Source organism: Saccoglossus kowalevskii, chromosome 8 (genome assembly GCF_978046115.1).
Source record: "Saccoglossus kowalevskii chromosome 8, keSacKowa6.1, whole genome shotgun sequence".
NCBI lineage: Eukaryota > Metazoa > Hemichordata > Enteropneusta > Harrimaniidae > Saccoglossus > Saccoglossus kowalevskii.
In genome coordinates this window covers 23,064,225-23,089,238 of record NC_140648.1, presented here as the reverse complement: position 1 = coordinate 23,089,238, position 25,014 = coordinate 23,064,225, and the positions used below count along the sequence as shown (strand labels likewise).

Genomic DNA, 25,014 nt, shown 5'->3' with positions numbered 1-25,014 from the left:
TCAACAAAAGTATGTCCACTAACAATTGACCAAGGGCAATTCTGTCTTGTCTGCATGTTCAAAGATCGCTATAGACGAATCAAAGTACTATTGAAACCACTGGCCACAAGGCAATGCTATGCTTGTTTAAGGGGACTCAAGGTAGTGTCCATAGTGTCGCTAGTGTCATTATGCAAACATGAGAGGAAGCCACAAATCATCTATCTCGATAGACTTATTCACAAGTTATGCAGTGAATATGGCATGACAACAGCATGGATCCCAATGAGTGGGACTGGAACGTATATGGCGACATACTTGACACAATTTCTGCGCAAGTTACACTGCTCGAGATAATCCGATGTAAGTGTTCAACAGAATGCGGTACAATGAAATGTAGCTGCCACAAAAGCTTGTGAAAATTGTCAATATAGCAACTGTGACAATATATTCGTCAGTTTCAGATAACGATGAAATAACAGACTACGTAGCTGTGTAATTATGAAACATGACATCATCCATAATGACGTAATTTACCACGTAATGACAGTCACCTTCACAAATTTCACCTTTACCAACATTAGGTTAAAGATAATGTTCAAATGTAGAGTGATGATAAATTGTAGAATTCAACAGATATGACTAAATTGTGTTCATTTTATACTGATGGTCTAATTTAGCATATGTAAGGTTTCATAATTTTGGTAACATTTTGATAATTTATCATACTTTTCTTTTCGGATGTTTTAATCGCCAACTGCAACTCCTGACGTGAATACGTGCTGGCTAAACCTCTCTATTGTTGTAATTGCACTTATTCTATACTAAATCTGTACATCTGTTTAGGAGTATGTATCTAGATTCCTACTAAATTTCACCACGTTAAAAATAAACAATATTCTGGCAATTTAATTTATGCATAGCATATACATCACATTGTTGAAATACAGCTATAGCTAATTCACGTTTATGAAAGAAATCGTTCAATTGTCTGTAACATGACTTGTCAGTCACCCAATCAATCTTTGAAATATCTAATATGACTATAAATATTTATTTTAATTTGAACAGCTGCGTTACTGGTCACTGACTCATTTGCAGAATTAAATCGCCACAGTCTGACAAAGTTCAACATAATTGGAGGATTAGACTCATAATAACCGTATATTATTCACTTATATTTCGTTTCGGAAATTCAAGTGAATCAAAGTGAATTCTGGTGAAAATTGATCGATTACACACTATTGTTGTAGCTGAACGTGTTCTTGTAATTACTAACTAAAGTATTCATGTTTTAGAGAAGAAATAATCTAATAGTACGATTGACGTAGAACCGTGTCACTACGAGTCGACGACAAGCAGTAATTCTTCTTTTACAGCACTAGCATTTTCCTCAGCTGATTAGAATACACGTCTATTATTATTATCTCATGAACAAGCCAAGTTGTCGATTTCTACAATGATTTTTTATTTTGTTTTCATTGGCGTTACGTGCATTTTTCCAACCAGTCTGAGTAAATAAATGCTGTACATTTCGTATGGTAAATAAATACTGTACGTTTCGTATGGTGACATAGTATTACAAACTTGATATATATTGCCGTATAAAAAAAAGCATTCTGTTTTATTCATCTGTGATTTTCGTCTGTTTTGACGGGTATGACATAGAACGACCAGGCTACGTATACAGCCGTAGTTTCTGTTCAAGGAGAAATAACTTGGCTCGTTCATGTGATAATTTAGAATACTCCTTGAAAAGCATTTACCCCAACATAATAAAACTGTCTATGAACTGAAATAAAGTCGAAATTGGATTCGAAACTTAAAATAATAATATTACATATTGCGTGGAACCTGTTTTATGAGAAAACCCCTAATGATATGATAATAATGGCGGTTTCGTTTAATTCGGCGTTTTTGTTGTAAATTGCATAACACACACTTTCAATCACCAAATTTATACTATAGTTGTTTAAATTGAAATAAAACTCCTGATTGTATATTGTATCGAAATATTTGTATGAGTAATAACTACAAAGTGTGCTGGCAAATGAATCCGTTTTAATATACGCGGCCATGATGACTTCCTTTGATGTCAACAGAATGGGTAATTTGTAGTTAACATTGCCTGGCAGAACTCGATATCCATGAATAAATATAAATACAGCAACTTACTATAATTTTGATAGTTTACCGACAGTATGGATGGGCAACAATTCAGGTGGTTCGTACATTTGTTTTTAGTCTTATCATGGGCATTTAGCGTAAGTAAATTTGTCTGACAATAATTTTGCGATCTATAATTTATCTTTACATTGATACAATACCTATACAGAATATATGTTTTATTATATAATATAGTGATCTGTAATTTGTATTTACAGTATTATATAATTGCATTTAAAATATACAGAAATTGCTTGTTATATAATTTGTATATATTACTATTTACTTCCTTTAGGTTAATACGCAAACAGGTAAGACACGACTTACTGTGTTTATTTTAATTATAGTTATTTATTTATTTATTGTATATTCGGCTATACGTAAGTTGAAAAATAATATTTCTGATATTAACCGACAATTCTATTTCGTTTTTATCTTTTCGCGCCATGTTTTAAAATAATACTTCATAAAGTAACATTGATTTCAAAATACAGAGTGTGGGAATTGGACGCAGTGGATGGATGACGAAAATGGTGGTCTTGTTGACCCTCAACTTGGTGAATTTGAATACCTCCCTGATCTTCGTAGCCTCTATGATTTCTGCGAAACCCCTAGCAGTATTGAGTGCCGTACAGTGCTTGAACCGTATACACTATCGTACGAAACTGGACAGACCGTACACTGCGATTTACCTGATGGATTGATATGCTTTCATGAAGACAATGTTTCCCCTTGTATGAACTACAAGATTCGATTGTGTTGCCCGTTGCCATTGGAAAACGGTAAGAATGGCGTCCGTTTTGTATTTTGTTTAACACTTTGTAGTAGCATGAAATACCGGGAAGTTTCAAACTAATTAATAACGACTTGCTTGATTTTATCTATTGTCGATTGTTTTATGATAACATGATTCATTAGATTCACAATTCAGAGTATACTTTAGCCACGAATCGACTGTAAAACTGCGTTCAAAATGATAACCATTAGATTTAGTAGGGCAGTTATAATTTGTTGCAAATATTTATGATTTTATTTATATTTATACTAGACGAACTATGTGTTGGTGATAATTTATATAAAATGGTTTGGCAAGGCTCCCTGACGTGGTACGATGCAGACATACAATGCAAGAACCTCTTCGCTCCAAAAGGCTTCGTTGCCGGTTTAGCTAATTTAGAATCTAATGAGGTACGAAACTCTGTGAGAAGGTTCATAAAGAATGTTCCAGGTTTCTCCGACCCAAAAGGGAAAGGCTACTGGATTGGGTGTCACGACGAGGAAAACGAAGGCATATTCGTATGGTTGAATGGAGAGAAGGTTAATGTGCCAGACAGTGCCTGGTATTCCTATCCAAACAACAAATATACCGGTAATTGCGATGCAAAAGATGGGGACCAGGATTGTTGTCAACTGTGGTACGTTGATTCCAATTAGTATATTATGCTTGCAAACTTCCTTTTTTTCAAACATTTTCTGAAAAGTCATTCTTCAGGTAATCTCTCCCGTCCTGCAATTACAAATAAATGGGTGAACTCTGTGAGCTTCTTCGTATTGATCCGTCAATTGTCATAATGTTTTTTATAGGGAAAGACCAAAAAACGATCCTTCCTTCAAAATGGATGATTCCTGCTGTACAGACAACAAGGCTTTCATCTGTGAAGTTCGTAAGTTCACTATAATATAATTGAATATCGAAAACGAAATGAACACTTAGAATCAATTATTTTCTCTATTGAAGAGTCAATACGCATAACTGTACTCTGGGTATTTTGGAGCGTTTTTAATTAGTGTTCTTTGATATTGTATGTGAAATATTATTTATTGTAAAATATAAACGTAAACGTGGCATTTTACATTATCCAGACTTTGTGTTGCATCACTGATGTATTAATATCGTTACCTGTTGCGTTTCGTCGGCCCAAAGATGCATAACATGTAATTACGTTAAGAAGCATGCAACATATTCAGTGATATGGGAGACAAAAGACAAAATACGTGGTACTACTACAGAGTACATTTATTACTATTACTCGAAATACTCTGATTATAAAATTTACATTTTATCTCCAGCTGGATATTGCGCACGTCCATAGAAGACGATGTCACACCGGTATATGTGGTTTATAAGACGTGACAATTATACACAATGATAAGTAATCATTTACAATATAAATGATATGTAAATTACCGACACATTCTCAATTAAATTCATCATTCACCAATCAATCAAATGAAGTATTTTTGTTTAATATCTACTGTTTAACACTTTGAACGCAAATCCCAATTAGTGTCACCAAAAAATAATTGATAATGAACATTGAATAGAGTTTGTAGCTAATTTGAAACCGTGTCAGTATCATTTAATATTAACAAAGACATTATAGATTATTTTGGCAGAAAATGCAGCATTTAACGTATTGCTTGTTACCTCGGTTAGTCTCATTCCCGGGGAATATTTTTATCACTTATTTGAATACGTGTGTGCATTGGCATATGTGTATCATTTGTTCGATTTCATGTGTGTGTGGGGGTGTGAGATGGAATATCTATTTTGCTGCGATTATCCAAATTTGTTGGCTGTTTCTTTGCAATTCGTCGCGTCGATGTGAATCTTTCATCGGATCAATCGTGCCCTGAATTCTAATTATTTATCACGCGGCCATTGAGATATTACGTGCAGATAACAGGAACAGTTAATACACTCCCTAATGATAGCGTACATGTAAGTATCATGCTTTCTACACTGTCTTGTTTTCATGGGCATCTTCCATTTCTGGGGGAAAAACTACGCTTGCTAAGAACATGACTGTTTCTTCGAAGGCTTGATCGTAAATAATAACTTATACACTTCATATACAAACACTACAAACACATTAAGCGCATATTAATCAAGCAAAACAGGATTCTAACTCGAGACTTCAGCAAATAATAAGCAAGTAAGCAGACACATATCGCATTGCACCGTACTCAACGTTACTTTTATACTTAACAATTTAATATAACATGAAAAAGAAATTAGATCGATACACACTGGTGCGAAGTAACCATATAAACGCATATATACAATGATGCTATCTTTCGATAATGGGCGATTAAACATTCAATCATAAACACAACAGGAAATGCTAGAATTGGTTTGTATTTATGACTTAGTTTGTGTTCAGTTATATTGGCATAGCAACATCGGGGAGAGTTAACAAATGAATCGAGAACTCGAGAACTGTTAATGTTCAAGTACACTGCAAAACACGCGACTCCACTTCACAAAATAAATTAGAATATTAATTGCCTGTAATCACATATGAAATGGCATATTCGGGTCAGGCGTTGTCCATAAAATCGTCGTACGTTGACTCATGAAGTCTTTCATATCCTGAAACATGCTACTGTTAGTACTGCTCCTGTGCATTTTCTCTTTCACATCTTTGCAAAAGGTAAGATGTCACAAAATACATTTATTCTCTTCGATTACTGCGAGTATATAACTTATAATATTAATTAAGATGTATTTTCGATTTGCTAATATATTGCATAACCGATAATGTCAATGCATAAACATATTCTTTTTTATTTCTATTACTTCAGACAAATGCGGCATAAGAAGGTGTAGTACTTATTATTTTTTTCTATCATCTTTATTTATTCAATATATATTATATAGTCATAATTGTTTTGCTATTTACAGCAACAGTATGCAGTATCATTCATTATAATCTCAAAGTTGTTTAGTTTACAAGTGTTGCACCACGAGTAAATCAGACCCATTTAAAGCAAGGTTATTCTTAAATTGCGAGTGCAAATTTTCTCTCATATTTTCATCACGATTGATTTATCAGCACTGGTCATTATCAGACCATCGATGTTCCTTTCACAAATAAAACACACGCTCATAGTGGCCACGCAGAAACAACAACCGTTGCAGTGTAACTAATCGCACGTTAACACTAGTTAACGGACGTTGTCCAGGTGCAACGTTCACCAGTCTTCGGATTTCGATCTGTTAGTGGCGTTTGGCTTTGAATTAAATGTTTGTTGATATTTGAACCGTAATAAATCAGTAGCATCGATGTTGAAGTGTTACAGTTGTCGCAATGCGCCGCGTTCGAGATGAACACCATGAGCCGTGAACAACGCTTTGACAACTCCAACACGAAAATCCTACACTACACAGTGACTGTGGCGCTTTATAATATCTGGTGCGTGTGTATTAGTGTTTCATATGTATTTGTTTTGACGATAGTTAACGCATTTTTTGTTCCACCAGCCTGTGATGTATGGACCGAATGGATGGACGACGAGAATGGCGGTCTGGTTGACTTTGAAGCAGTAGGTGAATTTGAATTGATAGAAGATCTTCGTCTAAATTATCAAATTTGTGACTCGCCCTCTGAGATGGAGTGTCGTGCCGCGGTAGAACCGTACACTCCGTGGGACCAGACATCACAGACTCTACAGTGTCATTTATCGTTTGGTTTGATATGTTTCCATGATGACAACCATTAATTTATGTCAGAACTACGAAGTACGCGTGTTTTGTCCATGTTCTGTCCAGAATGTGACATATAATGATTCTGCTGAAGGTACGTCTTCTAATTTGACGGCATGTAGAGAAACTTTTCAAAATTGTATTTCGTGTGTGTACATCAGTGGCAATGAAACTACGCTAGATTACGAAATCCGATGTTTGGATATGAATCGTAATAAGAGCCCATTATACTGCGTATATTTTTAGCTACACAGTGAACTAATTTTAGTACAGAGATTCGATTAAAATGACGACTGTATGTTTCTGTACACATATTGGCAGGGTAGCTAGTATCCATTTTCATTGATAAAAATCGTCCAAGTGGTCTCGGCGTTTATCGGCTAGGGTGTAACTTACATAAATGTGTATCTTTATGTATATCTTCATGGATAGTGTGATAACCTATCACATCATGAAGCATGTTGTTGTACTGTAGATAAATGTACTAGGAAGTTGTATGCCGTTTGAAAATTGTCAAAATATTTTTATATTAAAGTGTTGATATTGTTAAACAATTAGGCAATAATTAAGTATTCACATTGAAATGAGAATTTAAGTTCATCACTAGTTAATAAAATCTTTACTCAACATACATATCTCGTTGCAGCTGCGGTTGTGAAATTTATTAATGGGAATTGCTATTGTGCTACTCTGAACTACTTTTGATATTCTTTTTTCAGACGAACTTTGTATTGGAGACGATTTGTTCAAGGTATTTCTCAGCCCAATCATGATGTGGAAATCAGCTGATGACTACTGTAGAGATCAGTATAGTATTGATGGGTTTGATTCATCGCTGGCTGTTTTAGAGAAGTAAGAAGTACGCAATACACTGCGCACGTTTTTGATGTCATCGACAGTGTACAGTCATCCACCTAAACACGGTTATTGGATTGGTTGCAACGATCGGGACATAGAAGGTACCTTTACGTGGACCACCGGGGAAGCTATGAAAACGCAAGATATGGTATGGTCCCCAAACAATCCCAACAACAAGGTCAATCTCAGGTGCGCGGATGAAGATCATGACCAAGATTGCTGTCAACTCTGGTAAATATTTCTTAGTTATTACGTTTTCATATAAGACATTGATTTTTATTATCTTGTGTCTAATACTCGGATGAAACTTGTGTTAGAGTATCAAGATAATTTTTATATTTACATTCATATTGAAGTATATTATGTTAATATCACGTTGAAATGTTGAACATACATTACTCATACATACAGTCTGTTGTTAACGTTGATTGATTGATTGATTGATTACTAGTGGTAAGTAAATTCGGTGAGCAATATTTTGTAAGTCAGCAGAAATTTGACTGATTCGAATGATCGATCGATCGATTGATTGATTGATTTTCTGTGCATTAAATTCAAAAGCACAAACTGTACAAAATAATAAGAATTCGAACGCATCGAATCAAAGCAGTTATCATTATCGTTACACTCATCGGCACCGACATCGCAGTATTCAGATGACTAATTCAGAAAGTTTGTTTTCTTCAAGGGAATATCCGAGAACCGACCCAGTATTCAAAATTGACGATGAGTGTTGCACAAAAAAGAAAGGATTCATTTGCGAAATCCGTAAGTTTTTTGTCTGTTTTGATTTGCGTATACTTATATGCGGTCACCACGCAATGTGCAATGGACACGTTGCTCAACTCGTTTCGCGTAATACGTTGTTTCTGATACGAATATTGGTGGGGTCCTTTTTACTGTGAGTAAAATTGGCAAAATGGTTTTAGTTTTGTCAAAAACATCGTAATAATGTATTATGAATTTCACATAGACTTACCAAATGTCCAATGCTCGTGTTCACACAGAAACTTAACAAACTTATCAATATTACTGCAAATCGTTATATAATTAGTATCTAGGTTGTGAACAGTTGTCACTTATGATATTATTTATTTATAATCATGCTATAATATTTGCTCCAAGTCAGCGGTTATTTAATTGCCAATCAATTTCTCCGCTTGATTGAAAGTACAGCCTGTGATAATAAGATCTGTCTAATCATTTATGAGAAAGTGCACATGTATGGTTGACGCATAAATATATTACCATGGTAGCCAAGCAAAATAAATGTGTCAGTTTCCAAGAATTCCCAAATCATTCTCGCATGGACCAGACTTTCCAATCTTCGCTGTATTTCGCATTTAATTTAGGTATTTTTTTCTAAGTCAATAATGACTGGACAAATGGTTTACAGATATATTTTATTCGCACTTGCTGTTTATAACCTTTAAATATAATTACAACTCTTCATTTTTTAGGAGGAAAATGTGCCAACTGATCCAGTGTTATGTGTATAAGTTATACTCTTATACTGCTCTGCTGTCTGGAATATAACGTCGGCATCTATAATTGGCCTCATTATCTATAATAGAAGTAGATACATTATTTGCATTTGATGAGTTTATGATGCGTGTCACTGAAGTTTGTTTGTAGACCTACTATTTGACATGCGTTTCCATGTGGAAACGACGACTACGTTGCTATGATTTGCATAAATTGAATCACCTGGGCTACTGAAATGTCCGAGTGATAAAACGAGTCGCTTACCTACCAGCCGTAGTTTCGCGGCTCCAGTGTCATTTATGAACATCTCCCCTAGCCGATCAGTACGAATCAGTAAATGTCAAAACGTTTAACATACGCTTAGTGAAGAAAGTAAACAAGAAATATAGAATGGGAAAAATATGTTTAGTGAACTGTGGAGTCTTGAAAAACTTCAGATTCAATGATGAAGTGGAGTCCGTAAATGCGACTTCAGACGAAAATGCACTTTTGCTGATATCTGATGAACCAATCCTAAACATTCATATTTACTATAATTACAAACAATATATATTGTCAAATCACCAAACAGGGCATTAGAATGTGCATTATGCACTTTACCACACGGAACTGCCATGATTAATAGGAGGACAAGAAAACAAATCACGGCACCGTGGAATGTTGAGTCGTACTCCTAGTTTCTGAGGAAGTTGGTTATAAATTGCGCGTCAGTGCTATTCACAAACCGAAGATAAGTGAATAAAACATTCCATGACGTCACGAGTACCAAACAGCTCTATGAAGTGATATTTTATGAGCAAACTTCTGTAAATTGTGAACCACGCGTATGAATTGAATGATAATTTTAGTTAGTTACGCGTGGCATCTAGGCGCGTTAGGTTTTGGTAATCGGCAGACATTGTATCCTTTTCAGCGATATGTTATTATAGTTGTACCAACCGAGTATTTTTAGTTATCAAGTTCGAAATCTTCGTATTACGGCGATTAAAACGGCACTGTTGCACGATTTGGTCTCATATAATATAGTTTGACGTCACAAAGTTAGGAACATTTTGTCACTGTGACTGTACGCATGAAGGTTGTATGACAACTCTAGGTTTATATACAGCCTGATAACTACGGATTGTGTTGAAATAAGTGTATTTTCGTTTCGTTTTGTTGAAGTCGGTTGATGTTAAAACAATTTCATTGTTTACGTACTGTGAAAAAAGCAAGTTATAAATATACAATCCCAGGATGACGTAGGCAAACATGTTAATGTGTTGTCTGAACTATTTAATATTGTCACTAATTATTATCACGCGTTAAAAATGCGAACACAACTTGTTTTTATATTCATTTGTTTACACAACATTTCATGGTCATGTTTATACAACATTTCATGGACATATTTTGTGTAATTGGCGTGGTCTAACTCGGGATCGGGAACGTCACTTAAACTTTACAGTCAAATAAGATGCACACAACGAAATACGTTTCAACTCTCGTCTTAGTCGGTCAGTCGAGCACTCTATAAGACACAGCGCCCTGGGGAAAAGTCCCCAAGACTATCGCAAGGCTGACCCAAGACTCGCCCAAGACTGCGTCAAGACTCTCCAGGACTGCGTCTGTCCTGGTGTACTCGCCAAGACCAACTAAAAACAACTTTATTCACTTTCAAAACCTTAACCAATTACAAAGAAGTATTAAGACTCTAAGGCGTGGCCTTCAATCATACAGCCAATCACACTAAGTACTGAACACGTCATATCTTTTGATTAATCGTTCACTACATTAATAACTGCGAATACCAACTGTCAGAAATAGCAGTCCGAATAGCGACGGTTATCTCGTAATTAGTTCCAAATCACTGAGTCGAGTTCCGTCCAGGACCTCAAATGGGCCTAAACGATGACAGACATAACACAGCCATTCGCTCGTAATCAACTAATTAAGTCGATCAACAGACACGTGCAAACAATTTCATCATAGTAACTGCACCACACCTACAGCGCCATGTTATAACTTTGTATTTATTTCACCGAAACATTTCATTATTCGTAAATGTATATCTAATCAGAATAATGCCGTACGGATATAGATATTTTCAAACAAACACAATAAGGAGGTATAGATGGTCCCGGGCAGTTTGATACGAAAGTTTCTATATATGCTGCATGCATCCTACACTAAAATGAATTTTTATTAATCTCTTATTTCACAATCCATCCATGTTACGTATTACCTCTAAATATGACATTACGTTACTGTTTCACTGCTGGAATAAGATAACACATGGTTATAAAAAAATGTTCCATTACATGCGGAAGTCGAATACGTCAGTTTGATATAATCACGAATACTGTAACAATACATTTTAATTTACGGCATTTAATTTATTATAATATTGCGTCATATTTATTAGCAATTTATTTGAAATGTTGTCATCGTAAGGTCAAGTGAAATGTATGTTGCCACACACTTTAATAATCTGTTAATGAATCACGTTATTCTATATGATTGATGTCCCAAGTTATAATTTTGTTATCCAACATTGTATCGCATGTGATTGATTCGCACGTGTTAAAAAAAAGTGTTCCAGGAACCAACGTTATATAAAATGATTAGATAGTGTGCGTTTTTGAAATGTACGTTACAAATAAAAACTGCCTACCGCATGTACTGGGAGAGAATACGAGGACCAATCTACGCTAATAGAAATATCTGTGTTGATTATTGGGCAAAATATATGCAGATGAAAAAAAATTACCTTGACGGAGACTAAACTGGTGCAAAAATAGAAAAAAAATAACTTCAATCTAACTATGGTCTTCCTTGTGGTTAAAACAATATGTAACATGTTCCAAATCACTATTGTGCTATTACTTGGTGATTTGTATGCCGTGTTTGTGTGAGATCAGTAATTACCACACGATCTAGTAGAACGTATAAAACCATTATATGCCGTGCATGACTTCGGACGATGCTCTTTGTTTAGCTTAAATACACGTTAATCACGATAACTTCAGCAACATAATATTATATATGATCATCAATTGTGACTTTTTTCCCACTGAATTAACTTGCTTTACCCTCAACTAATTTTTGCAATCTTTGATTATGCATAACTTAATACAGTAAATTGTATTCGGAGCATTTTAAACTCACTCGTACATAATGTATATGTGCTCATTATTTACACTTGTTCTGCCTCTAGTAATTATTATATTCTGTGCATGGATATATCACTCTGACAGTGAGCTAGTATTAATTTATGGTAGGGTATCTCTCTATAGGCGTATCCAGCGAGTTAAACAGAACACGTTTGAAAAAAAAACATTGCGATAGCCGCGCTTGTTAAGAGATTTAGTTCAAAGGCAAGATTCAGAATAATTCGACTCTGGGCAAGAAACTTGTGGATTTTACATATTAAGTACATAATAACAACATAACATATTAATAAATAATAATAAAGGAGTGAATTCCTGAATGGGCGTGGTTATTACTTTCAGGTCACACGTGTACGGACTGTCATCTCACATACAATGCCACGGCGTAAAAGAACGTGATATCTATCCATACATAATAGTAACGTCTGGTCCCACACAGTGGCACAACATTGTTGATGTCACGATCATTAAATATTATTTATGAAAATTGTTATCACTATTCACAGACAAAAGGTACATGGGTAACGTATATTTTTCAGGGATGTTTTATTTTTCAGGGATGTTTTTTCCAACCATACAAGGAATTATACAATACTGAATATGAAACGGTTTTGAGCTTATGTTTTACACATACTTGGTTTTTAAACGCTGGTAACTTGATAATAAAAAGTACTTCTATTTACGGACTTTCTAATCGCCAATTGCATCTTCTTCTAATTGTATTTAGACAGTATGTTGCAGATCAATTAAACCCTGTCCAAAGTTGTATCTAGGTAAATACACGTCACCACGCAATAATGCGCTGTGTTATTCTACATCTTCGTATTATACCTCGTCGCTTGGCAACTCGTCAAAATTCCCCGATCATCCAATTGTCGTGCAACCTATTAATAAGTCAATGTTCTTGTTTTGATCAGGAGTACAACTCAGTACAAATTGAATAAATTCAGGGTATTCTCGTTTATAATAGTCCAATATATCGACTCAATTAACCTAGCATTTGTAAAACGTGTCAATGAATTTTCCACACACACTACCATTAATTGATTGATAAACAAATTGGACTCTTCCAATCTGTAAAGATGTACATACTAAATAACGAAGTCGATCTGCGTACGTATCAGCGATGTCCTGGGAACTTCAGACAAAATGCCTATTAAATTCAATGGCTATGTTAACCGCATATTAGCTGTACCAACATCCTGGTATTAGTAGCATTTACATTGAATAATTCAACATACAAAATCAAGACTATTTGAAGTACATAGACAATTTCAATATGTAATAATTACACTTTTCAAAATTTGGTCTTCAAAGTAAATTGACTCGTGTACTTGAAAGCCAAGAGTTTATTATTACTTTGCCGCAAAAAGAAAAAAATATCCTAGGTACCTTCTATAAAGAATTCGGTATATCATACCATGCCAAATGTAATTAGTTTTCAGTGTTCTTTTTATGAATTTTGAGTTTGTCAAAGTTATAATCACTGATTTCCTATACTAGTATAATTATTAAAGCAAACTCAATAAGTTTAATATATGTCTCGACACGCAATTCGTGTTTATTGTACACATTTTTTAATCATATGATAATAATCATATATTACAAATTACTTACTCAATGAGGGGAATGCACGTTGATAAAATGGATACACGTTGTCATGTATGTCATATCACGGCCCAAAAAAATGACGATTAGGATACCACTGATGTTTGAATGGCTATGCTGGTTAATCGTATTGCAACAGGTAAGTATACTTAAATCAAGCGAAATTTTCCTTTGAATTCCATATACAAACTTCGTTGTATTCAAAGATTATCTCCAAGGGAAGATAACTAATGATTTATTTTTTTCGACTTTATAAATTTGCTAACTATATATACTGTTATAATTTTTGTTTTGAAAAACAATTGCAATTGCAACTAAGTGTCAAAGCTAATTTAAAAAAAAATATGTTTGATCTTCAAAAAAAGTAATTTATTATTTTTCATATAGTATCAATTTATTACACATTAATACATCCAAGGTTTATATTGCATGAACTCAATAATCAAATATCCGATGGCATTGTCAAAATTCACTCGTAAAACTACTCGTGAATAACTATATTGCTATATAAAGGGCAATCAATAGTTTCTGCAAGTGAACATTCACAGCCAAGAAGATGAAAAACACCGCGGCAGAGATATTACAATACTGCAAATCAGTCCGGGCATTTTTGTTTGCATTTCCACTTGCTCCAGAACCTGTTTCTATTTCCTCCACACCCCGAGTAGATAAAAGGTTCACACGTTCCCGTTGATTGGTCGAAAAACCATCGTAGTAGCATTGCTCTACAGTGACCTGAATGTGACAAACCTGTACATCGATTCTTATCTGTGAAATACAAAATAATTATATCATACGTAGAACATACACGTTACATCTTATACTCGTACAGTTTTGATGCGCCGTATAACAGTACGGCATGAAATATAAATTTTGAGGATATACTTCAAGAACAATATTATGCAGATGGAAATGTGGCTGTGCACTTCTGTATTATATGTCGGATACTTCTCATTAATCAAAGGGAAACTGTAAAAATATATATATATGCATACCATGCTGACACTTTTTCATATGCTGTACATATATATTTTGTCGGTTTGTGCAGGCGGTTACACGCAATGAGCATTCGTTTCGATAAGTATTACCGTCAGAGCCACACACTGGTATATACCCTTTATAACACACGAATGGACAGACGCATCTACCCCATTTGCACTGCGCATAAAATCCGCATCTCATCGACGCACATGGATCGGGATTTTGTCCTGAAAATGAATTAAATTAGTTAATCTAAGGCAATCAGTCACTAAATTTAAGTCTAGCCTCACTGCCTGAAATACTATAAAAAATTATCGGGGATTTATTCCCAAAAGCATGCAGTGGCTAAGCGCTATGCTTCAGAAAAATGTCTATCCGCTCCAGATTATTTATTTTTTATAGATGAAACTATCATATCCCATTGTCTTACTTGTGTATCTAGAAAGTTTGTTTATTTATTTAGTTCCTGGCCACCTCGTTTTGTTTCAGTTACTATAGATACCAAATCATGATGCAAATGCTATAGCCTGACTGACATACAGCTTATATGCAAACTTAAATTTACCGGTACAATCCAGTACGCTACCATCATCATTGGTAACTTTTGCCTTACATTCCGCACAGTAATCAACTTTACATCGTGCGTATGGATATCGCTCGCACTGAGTGACTTCGCAGGGGTTTGTCGGACATTGTACAGACTTAGTACCATCTGGGCAAATGAACGTGTCCTGGGGAATGGCATCTGTCGCGTATGTCGCTGAAATATGTAAAAGAACAAAGTTTGGTTTATATATGATTTAACGAGAACACGCACATGGAAGTACTGTAATTTTGGGCGTGCGTATAATATGCAATATGCCGAATACTTCTGATTATTCAAAACGCATCTACCCCTTTTGCACTGTGCATAAAATCCACATCTTATTGTCGCACATGGATCATCATTTTGTTCTGAAAATGAATTAATAGGTGAACATAAGAAATCGGTCATGATTATCGGGTATATATTTCTACAAACATACTAATATGGCTGAGCGTTATATTTGAGAAAAAATATCATATCAAATATATTATCATCTGAAACTAGTTGTATGTTTGTTTGTTTGTTTATTTATTTTCTGACTAGCTTAATTTGTATCTGGATAGTATATATATAATGAATTATAATGTAGCTGTTAAAGCCTGTCAGCGTATAATAGTTATTACCAGAGCAGTCCAATACGCTACCATCATCGTCGATGAATGTTGTCTTACATCACCCCACAATAATCAACCTCGCATCGTGCGTATGGATATCGCTCGCACTGAATGACTTCACAGGGGTTCGTTAGACATTGTACAGAGTTGGTACCGTCGGGGCGGGTGAATGTGTCCTGGAAATGAACATTTTTTGAGCACTGTATAAGTATGAAAGTAATTAAACAATATACAAATACACGGGTCAGAGGGAGAGGGTAATTGACATGTTAAATGTCGTTTTTTATGACACAGATCTAATTTCCAATTCCATTAACATCGGTTTGCAATAACATGTAGTATACAAAAATGTGCGATAACAATGTATATTATCACAATGTTTTTTTTTTTTTGGTAACAGACGTTTAAGAAAGATATTCTGAAATCTAATCTATGCTCGATAATATGACATACTCACCACAGCCCTGCATACAATAAAACTACATGCTGCCCCAATCGATATTCTCAATAAAACTGGTAGCGTCCGCATCTTGATTACCTAAAATTATCCATATAAATCTATATGTGTATCAATAGAATAGTTGACGTTAAAATGACAAAAAATTCCGACACTCTGCCTTACTGTACAAACGCGAATGTAAAGCAACGGCGTTGGGCAGTATAAGCGCATCATACGATATACCTGTTGTAATAACTAAAGTAAACAAGGCCTGTTATTAAAGGTAAATTCGAGTATGTCAGTTATAGTTATGTCACCTCCTAATCAAACACATATGGGCTTGAGATGTTATTCCATTTCTATACTCCAAAGATTAACATTTTGTTTAGTAGATTTTATAATTACGCGGGCACTTAGTAACATATGATTTGAGATACAGTACAGATGAAGAGTTGTTATAATGATGATGTCAAATTATTTCCGCGTGATGGTAATAATTTTATAAATGTTCCCTGTATCAGTAGCATTTACTGTTTCATAATTACCTAATTTATTCATATCATGAAATGAATCAGTGAAAATTACATTAAACAGTAAATCAATTAGACTTGCGTATAGTCTCTTGCTTATTTTCTGGTGTTTTGTTCAATAAAATAAAATATTAAGAGAGAGTGTTACTGCGAAATAACCCTTGCAAGGGACACACATCTCGTGTTTATACCGCTGTAACCTGGCTTTCGCCATGTGTACACTCACATGATAAATTATTTTATAGAAAACACCAAAATAAATTACAAGAGAATGTTATAAAGTGTAAACTTCATCGGTATATCATCATAGATTTAGTGAAATACCATGACATTGGAAGTAATTATAGTTTTGCCGCCCTCTCTGGCAATTCTGTCTTTGGTCTGTGTTAAATAGGGATTTCATGATGGTGCAGGTTTGTAATAAAACCATGTATAATTTCACGTGTGTTTATTAGTTTGTTTATTTTTTATCTGCAATCAAATATACTATATCATTTGACTATGACAATTGTTTGTGAAAAGCCATTGTGTCAACACAGGTGGCGCTATTCAGCACAGACCTGTGTCTTATGACGCATAACTAGCCTCTGAAGGCTAAATATCAATCATCCACCATTTTAGTCAGCGTTTCTTCCGTGGAACTATATACATGTATTTTTTTCTTGTTTTGAACACATTCTCTCCTTATTTTTAGCAAGATTGAATCTTTAATGAATTGATCAATTAAAATACCGCACAACACTCATCAGCATGTCTTATCTTATTAACATTAAAATGTATGTAAATTGCGAGGTTAAAGGTCTAATGTTTCTCAATTGTATTGACAAGCAGATCGCCGCAAACCAACCGAATAGCGCCATCTGTGTTGGCACAGTGTGGAAATAGTTCCGACCACTTTTCCCATAGTTCCACGCGCGGTATGTGTCAGATCGGTTGGTTTGCGGCGATCTGCGTGTCAAGGGTAAAAAGCAGCTATTCGAACCAACCAATTAACTAACTACGCATGACTGGCACGCGTTGTTAGAGCTGTGCAAAAACACGTTTTCTCTGCTTCAAATACTTAGTAAGTGACTAATTTTATTCCAATACGTTTTGTAAATACTTCTTAGTTACTGCTGTTTATACATTTTGTTTTCTCGGTAAAAATCTACCGTATTTTAGTTGATTTTGTTTTTCACTTTTAGTTTGCTCGTCGTGGGGCCTTTCCAAGATGGCGGCCCCCACGGCGAGTACACGTGTTAACCATTTTGCAGGGCTAACATGTAAGCATGGTCTGAAATGTGAATCAATTGATGCATATGTTAAAAGTATTTCTGTTATTCTCAAACCTGTGAATATTATTGCCGCTTCCCGAGTGAGCGGAAGTGTTATTGTTTTTCTTGACTCTGTGAACGCTGTGGAAACTTTTTGTACAGCTGGCCTGTCAGTGGGAGACTGCTTTACCCATGTGCAACCCCTTGTTAAACCTGCCACTAAAATAATTCTCTCAGGTGTACCCCCATATATACTAAATCACATTATTCAAACTGAACTGTCAAAGTATGGCCGCGTTGTTAGCAATTTGCGCTTAATTCCACTCGGGTGCAAACAACCCGAGCTGAAACACGTCAAATCCTTTCGCCGTCAAGTTTATATGTTGTGCGACTATAATGAACTTGACGGTGTCATTAATGTCACCCATGAAGAGCGGCAATATCGTATCTACTTGTCAACTGATGATATTGTTTGTTCTCGCATTATGAGAAACTGCCCAGTAAGTCAACAGCAAACTTCAATCGACCCAGTTCGCGATCATTCTCTTCCAAATAGTAAAACCCGCCAGACCCTGAACCAATACCTGTTGATCAGTCTACTATTGCTAGTCTTGATAAAACTGATGAAGCAAACGACATTAATGAAAATGGTGATAATGATAACAATAGTCAAACGATGGAAGTTGACGACACGCCCGAAAATGTAGAGTATAACAAAAGTCACGGAAACAATACTATAAATGATAAAGGTGACGATAACGTAATAGGTGTCAATGTGTTACTATACTACAAATCCTGCTAATCATAATGCGTCGCAACATAAACAAATATTTATCGCAAAGTTTTATTTTTATTTTTCCAGTTTGGTTTTACAAAAAAGTGAGACATTTCGTTATCGTCACAAAATAAACCGGAAGTTAAATTGGACAGATTAAAATACACGAGAATTTCATGCAACATGTTTTGCCTGACAGAATCTCGTAAGCATATGAATATACTTGTATATTGAAATGTAATATTTCGGAGGATGCCATCATGGGAACATTGTACACCACTGTATTTGAGATGAAAGCATAATGCAGGCTAACAAGTGGTATTACAGGGATATATATTATAAACGAAATTGTTTGCAGGATTACAATCTGAATACCATTAATTAATAATTGATACAGTACACCGAATCCGTCCTATAATATACAGCGTATCCCGACGATAAACGGTTTGGGGTCACAGAGTATTGTTTTTTATGGATAATGTCGCCGGATATTTACTTGCGTTATCCTGTCGATTGTAAATCATGTGTAAATTTGTGAGAAATCCGTGAGATTTTGTTTAGACGTGGAATCTGCAATACAGTCTGGTTAAGTTTGACCACTTAAGATTGTGTGTTAATTATACATCGCACTATTTGTGCAGATTCACGCCTCCGTTCAATCCCGATTCAGTGATAATTAGAAAAAATAGCCCGAAATAAATCAGCGTGTAAACTGTCATGCCACACTCCATGGAATGTAGGATATATATTCATATATATATTCATATATATTAGTTTGTTTAATTTTGATGTAAAATTTTATTGTAAATTTTATTTTGAGCTTCTCGTCAGTCGTACATATAGATACATCTTAACGTAGAGCGATTTATTTTCCTTTATGTTTACTAGATGTTGTGTCAATAATACCAATTAATCATGCACATAAAATGGACAGAATATATAGATAAAATGCTGGTCGTTAAAGAGGCTGTACGTGAATGTCAAGCAGCTGGTGAAAACAAGAATCAGTTATTATGGAAGAGATTCCCTGCATCAAATAACGATCCAGTTATCTACAGAGAATGTAGATTTTTGGACGACATTATATATATATATATATATATTGGGCAATTGGTTAATACAAATATTGGGTGTATAGCTGGAATGGTAATACAAGAGCACGATGTCACGCAGCTTCACCGCGAGTGGCGCCCTAGCGGATCCAGTATCATCGAGCATTGCAAATTCAAAGTCTGACAAGCGAGACTGTATGTACGACACGAGCCATTGATTCGGATTTAAAGACTGACTGTAGTATTTTTTATTCTAGAAACACAATATTTCAATAATTGTAATGACGTGGCAACACAATTTGTGTTCTTATAATACTATGCGAATATAAACAATTGATTGCTAAGGTTATTTATTTCAAAATAAGACCGTTATGTAGTAATGTTCGTGATTATAAACGTTGTGCGATTTTGAGACGCAATCTCTGGCTAAATCGCCGATTTCTTTTTTTGCTTTCCAACGTGAACAAAAGACCGTGACATCGACACATTTACATAAATTACACGAAAAAACACTGCTTTTACGGAAAAAAACAAATACAGTATTTTAATGTTTAGTACTAAAATACGTTACAACTAATAATAACATTTCAAATCTCAGCTATCAAAGACAGACCGACTGCCAAGGTTTGTTCAAATTTCAAATTGTTCGATTTCTGCCATGGGTAAAAATAAACCAGCATTACGCTGTACTCGAACATTTATGATTGCATACGTTTCAGGATTTGTCGGCCTTTCTATGTTTTTGACCAGATAGATGCTTCTAAAATTCGTAAACACGAATGACTACAACGTATTTATTTGAATCTTCATATCATTAAAAGTTTTGTCAAAATTGAATTTTTACGCGAGTTAAATTAACTTAAAAAAATTGACATTCCCGCGCTTTTAGAAGGTTTTCCCTATGTTAACAACAATCTGTCATTACAGTGACTAGTGTGGTTTGAATCCACACTCGGTCGATATGGTACTTCGCCTCGTAGACTCATAATATCGAGAGTGTTAGCTTAGAAAATAAGTACTGAAAGTATTACCGAACAAGCAAACCTTCAGCGTTAACGCGTTAACTGAATATTGATTCGCTGTCCATCGTTTATTTTCGTGTAATCCCGAATTGTATTTGTTTCAGCACAGTGTGAATGTTGTTGTTAAAATCAACATGGTGACGGACATACCCTTGCGGCTATGCCTCGCATTGAAGTTAAACAAATTGTGTAATGTTAATTAAATAATTTCTTTTGACGCTCAATCCGAATTGCAATGAAAAAACCAGCCAGCCAACCAACCAATCAATCAGGTGTTCTATTCAATATGGTAATGCGCGAGTACGTTCTCTCGTGTAAATTTTGAACGAGTAACTAAATACTAACGAAAATCCAAACGTATGTACAACTTCAGACCCACAGAAATAATAATCTGATTCGTTACGCTTTAAATCTGATCGCTCGTTGTATCAAAACATAAATAATTTTAATATGCATTACATTCGGCAGCACTGATCTTAATGTGGAAATTAATTACACGGTGACGTATGTTCTTTCGACAAATATTAATCAGTTTGCTTGGTTGTGTACCTTTTTTATTAACTTCTGGTAGAAAGTAATTATGCATAAAACAGGATACAAGGTTGCTGCTGAAATGATATATACACTATTAACATCTGGTCAATTTGATTATTCACAAATATAATTAACAATAAATATGCAAATCTCGAATCTTTATTAATTTATTGAATTTCACTTTTTATTATTGAGTGCACTCCCTATAGCTTTGTTAGTGTGTGATTGGTTATCTAACATTGGTTGGTAAGTCGCGTTTAAAATTCGGTGGTCGTCGCGCTGCGCCGCGTCTAAGAATTAAATGTATTGCAACCAATGGATTTTACACGCGTTGTGTATGTCGCTATGAGTCCCATATCGAGCAGGACGTCTTGTTTGTCTTGACAGAGCGACAATTTACTATATCTCAATGTGTAAGTGATATAGGCGACAACCCGTCCTGGAGCGTGTAAAAACCACGAAATAAATGAACTCCAGAAAATAGTAATCATGTCATCAAACATTACTCCAAATATAAACACGCCCTTAAACACATTAATGAAACGAAACGAGGCGATGCACTAGTATAATCTCATTGGCTGTTGCTCACAGTGTTCCGCGAATCGGTGCGCTTTATTTTATCGCCTTTATTAATTTACGTTTTTTATCACACTAAATTTTTCACCATGTTTTGATTCAGTTGTCTGCAACATGAAGTTAAGTTTATTATTGGTAGTTTACACATGCGTAATTGCCTGTGCAAATGCACGCGGTTTAAGGGTAAGTATAAATAAATAAATACTCATTTCCGTTGTTGTATATATATTCCTCCTGATTGTCTTGGGCCACTTAAACGAAAATTTAGTTTCGACAGAAGCTTAAATTGAATGCACGTTACCAAGACACTATATATTGGGAACATTTCAATACCTAAGTGAAAAAACATTAGATAGGGCAAAAACACAAGTGTATGTAGTATAATAACAATTTTACTTTCTCTATACATTTTACGTCCTGATTACACATGCCTTTTCAAATTCACGTTGTATATCACATCTATTGCCTTCCTCAGTGTAAACTTAACGCCGTACTTTTCTTTTTCTCGACACACCAGCAAGTTGAAATAATAAGCGCCACTGCTGGTGAGTATTTTTGTTCATTGTTTCAACGTATTAACACGATATTCCTGATTATTCAAAACTACACGGTGTGTTACAAATATCGATAGTGTGAAGTGATAGCCTGGGTAAGATATTATCCAAATCAATATCAATATATTTGGAGAGCTTTGATTAATAGTGATATGAATTATATTCTAATCTGCATTCGTGGGTTGATATATTATAGCTCGGGCTCATTTTTTTACAAACTCGTATTTTCTCTTGGTTGCAACATGGAGGTATGTACCTCAATGGTTGCATACTTTGAAGCCTATTTATCTCCCTTGAATCTCTTTTTACCTCCACGATTTGACCCTATTTAGTGAAATGTTTGTAAAATAGTTTGAAATACTATTATAATAACAATAGTTTATAAAGTATATCAGGCATCATATAGATTGTAGTGACGACTGTGTTGTTGAAAGTCATTTCATATATTTGAAATATTATTCTAGAATTGAGATGTTCCGATGGATCATTGGTTAACTGCTCAGTGGATCCATGTGATGTGACGTCATGCGAACTTCCTTATGCTGGATGTGAAGCTGATTACTGCGGTGGTTGTAACGCTATATACTATGATGCTGACGGCAATGTATTGGATTGTTCGGGTAATTATACCATAACTGATTATATCATTGAGTACCACCTTATTTATTGACTATGTAGTTTTCTTTTGTTTTTGTGTGCCGTTTTATCAATGGTTGTCAATCAATTGTTTTGTGTTCTTGGACTTGTAGATTTCCCTATAAGACTTTTGTTTGAGGATTTATGGTTGGATATGTTATTGCAACATTGGAACACAGAAATGTTTCAGCAGACTTATCTTTGTTTACTGGTTTAATGTTCTGAATCATTAATCCACAGCTCAAATTATGCATTCGGGTTAATCGCAAACTAGATCGACTTGGTAATCATTAAAGTGTATGTTTTGTAATACGTCAAAAATAGTTAATAATACAACTATGAGTCAATATCATTGATGATTTACCTCATTATAATACGACTTGGATATAATAAACCGTACTGAAGAATTTGTTGCACGCAAGTAAATGTTCCAGTATATTTTCACTCTTGTTATATCGTAAAATATTACGATTTCAAAAGTCCTACATTCAAAGTTACACTTTTTACCAAGGAGGTTGTAACAAACTTAAATATAAAGATGCAATCATGATTCGAGTCTTCAGGCTGAGAATTGCCCGCCTCATGTTGTCAAACTGTTTTTATCTCGGCTAAGCTTGATTACTTAGAACGTCAAAAGTGTCGTCTGCGTATAGACATATTTTAATAACAAATCAAATATTTCATTAAGCTTTTTACAAACTATTGACATGTATTTGAAAATCTAAACGATACACCCTGTGATCTTGATATCAAAACATGAGTGGGAAATGTGGCACAACAAATAACTGTGTATATCCATCTTTCAGAACTTTATTTTGAATTGCTCCTTAATTTGTTTGATGTGTTTGCCTTGTTCAGCATGTTCGTAGTTTAGCAAAGTTAGTTATTATTATTATTGTTAGTTATTATCTTTCTATACCGTAATTACGCTAGATATCCACCACTTCATTTATAAAAATAAGTTCCATAACACTCACACGTCAGCTGTTTGTATAAACCTTATAGCTTTTATTTTGAAGCTTTGGTTTTCTTAAAGATTTGTTTTGTTTTATAATCACGGAAGCTTGGAATTTCTTACTTTAATACACGTACTCTGTATATTTTTATACTTCCTCTTCACAGTTGGGCTAAAGAGTTTTAAACGCATTTATCAAATGTTCCTACTTCTGATGCTATTGTCGTTCCGTACTTTGTTATTTTTAGATCACCTTGGCGAATGTCCAAGAATTGGTAATGATGACCAAATATGTGTCCCGTGCATAAGTGACAGGAACTGCGGTACCTCTGAAAAATGTTGTGATGATTGTTGCAAGGTTGCTGTAACAAGTAAGAATTTGATATCAATGTATATTGTAGTACACATACAATGACATTTCAATATATGCTTTAGTCGATATAATAACAACAAAGTTCACCCCAGAAACAGTGGACATACAATGTCAATGACATCATAACTTATTTTCTACCTCGGTTTCGCCTTGGTTAACAATAGGAGTAACGTTTGTATATTGCTAACCCCATTTTATGTAGAGCCGTATGGGTGTCTTATGAGTGATGGTTCATTCTGGCCAGATGGTGCCTATCGTATAATAGACTGTGTCCTATGGTATGTATGAGTACAATGCAATATTATAATGTCACGGTTCATTCAATATTCACGTTTATTGTAATATAAAGTAAACACGACAGTGAATTCTGTTTTATTTGTGTATGTGTTATTATTTTGAATAT

At 34.8% G+C, this 25,014-nt stretch overlaps 3 protein-coding genes across 3 annotated transcripts; all 3 read left to right on the top strand.

Annotated features, from left to right (window-relative positions):
- Positions 1 to 2,180: 2,180 nt before the first annotated feature.
- LOC102801355 (uncharacterized) lies at positions 2,181 to 4,376 on the top strand. Its single transcript, XM_085502796.1, has 6 exons — positions 2,181 to 2,243; positions 2,441 to 2,456; positions 2,640 to 2,927; positions 3,194 to 3,560; positions 3,730 to 3,809; positions 4,216 to 4,376. The coding sequence occupies exons 1-6, from the start codon at positions 2,181 to 2,183 to the stop codon at positions 4,236 to 4,238; spliced, it is 837 nt and encodes a 278-aa protein (XP_085358922.1). The 3' UTR covers positions 4,239 to 4,376.
- Positions 4,377 to 6,671: 2,295 nt separating this feature from the next.
- LOC144344779 (lectin BRA-3-like) lies at positions 6,672 to 9,046 on the top strand. Its single transcript, XM_085502367.1, has 4 exons — positions 6,672 to 6,725; positions 7,351 to 7,720; positions 8,178 to 8,257; positions 8,950 to 9,046. The coding sequence occupies exons 2-4, from the start codon at positions 7,518 to 7,520 to the stop codon at positions 8,967 to 8,969; spliced, it is 303 nt and encodes a 100-aa protein (XP_085358493.1). The 5' UTR covers positions 6,672 to 6,725; positions 7,351 to 7,517; the 3' UTR covers positions 8,970 to 9,046.
- Positions 9,047 to 17,717: 8,671 nt separating this feature from the next.
- LOC146739452 (uncharacterized) lies at positions 17,718 to 24,899 on the top strand. Its single transcript, XM_085502795.1, has 6 exons — positions 17,718 to 17,944; positions 22,197 to 22,276; positions 22,611 to 22,638; positions 23,112 to 23,267; positions 24,487 to 24,609; positions 24,814 to 24,899. The coding sequence occupies exons 2-6, from the start codon at positions 22,208 to 22,210 to the stop codon at positions 24,897 to 24,899; spliced, it is 462 nt and encodes a 153-aa protein (XP_085358921.1). The 5' UTR covers positions 17,718 to 17,944; positions 22,197 to 22,207.
- The last annotated feature ends 115 nt before the right edge of the window (positions 24,900 to 25,014 follow it).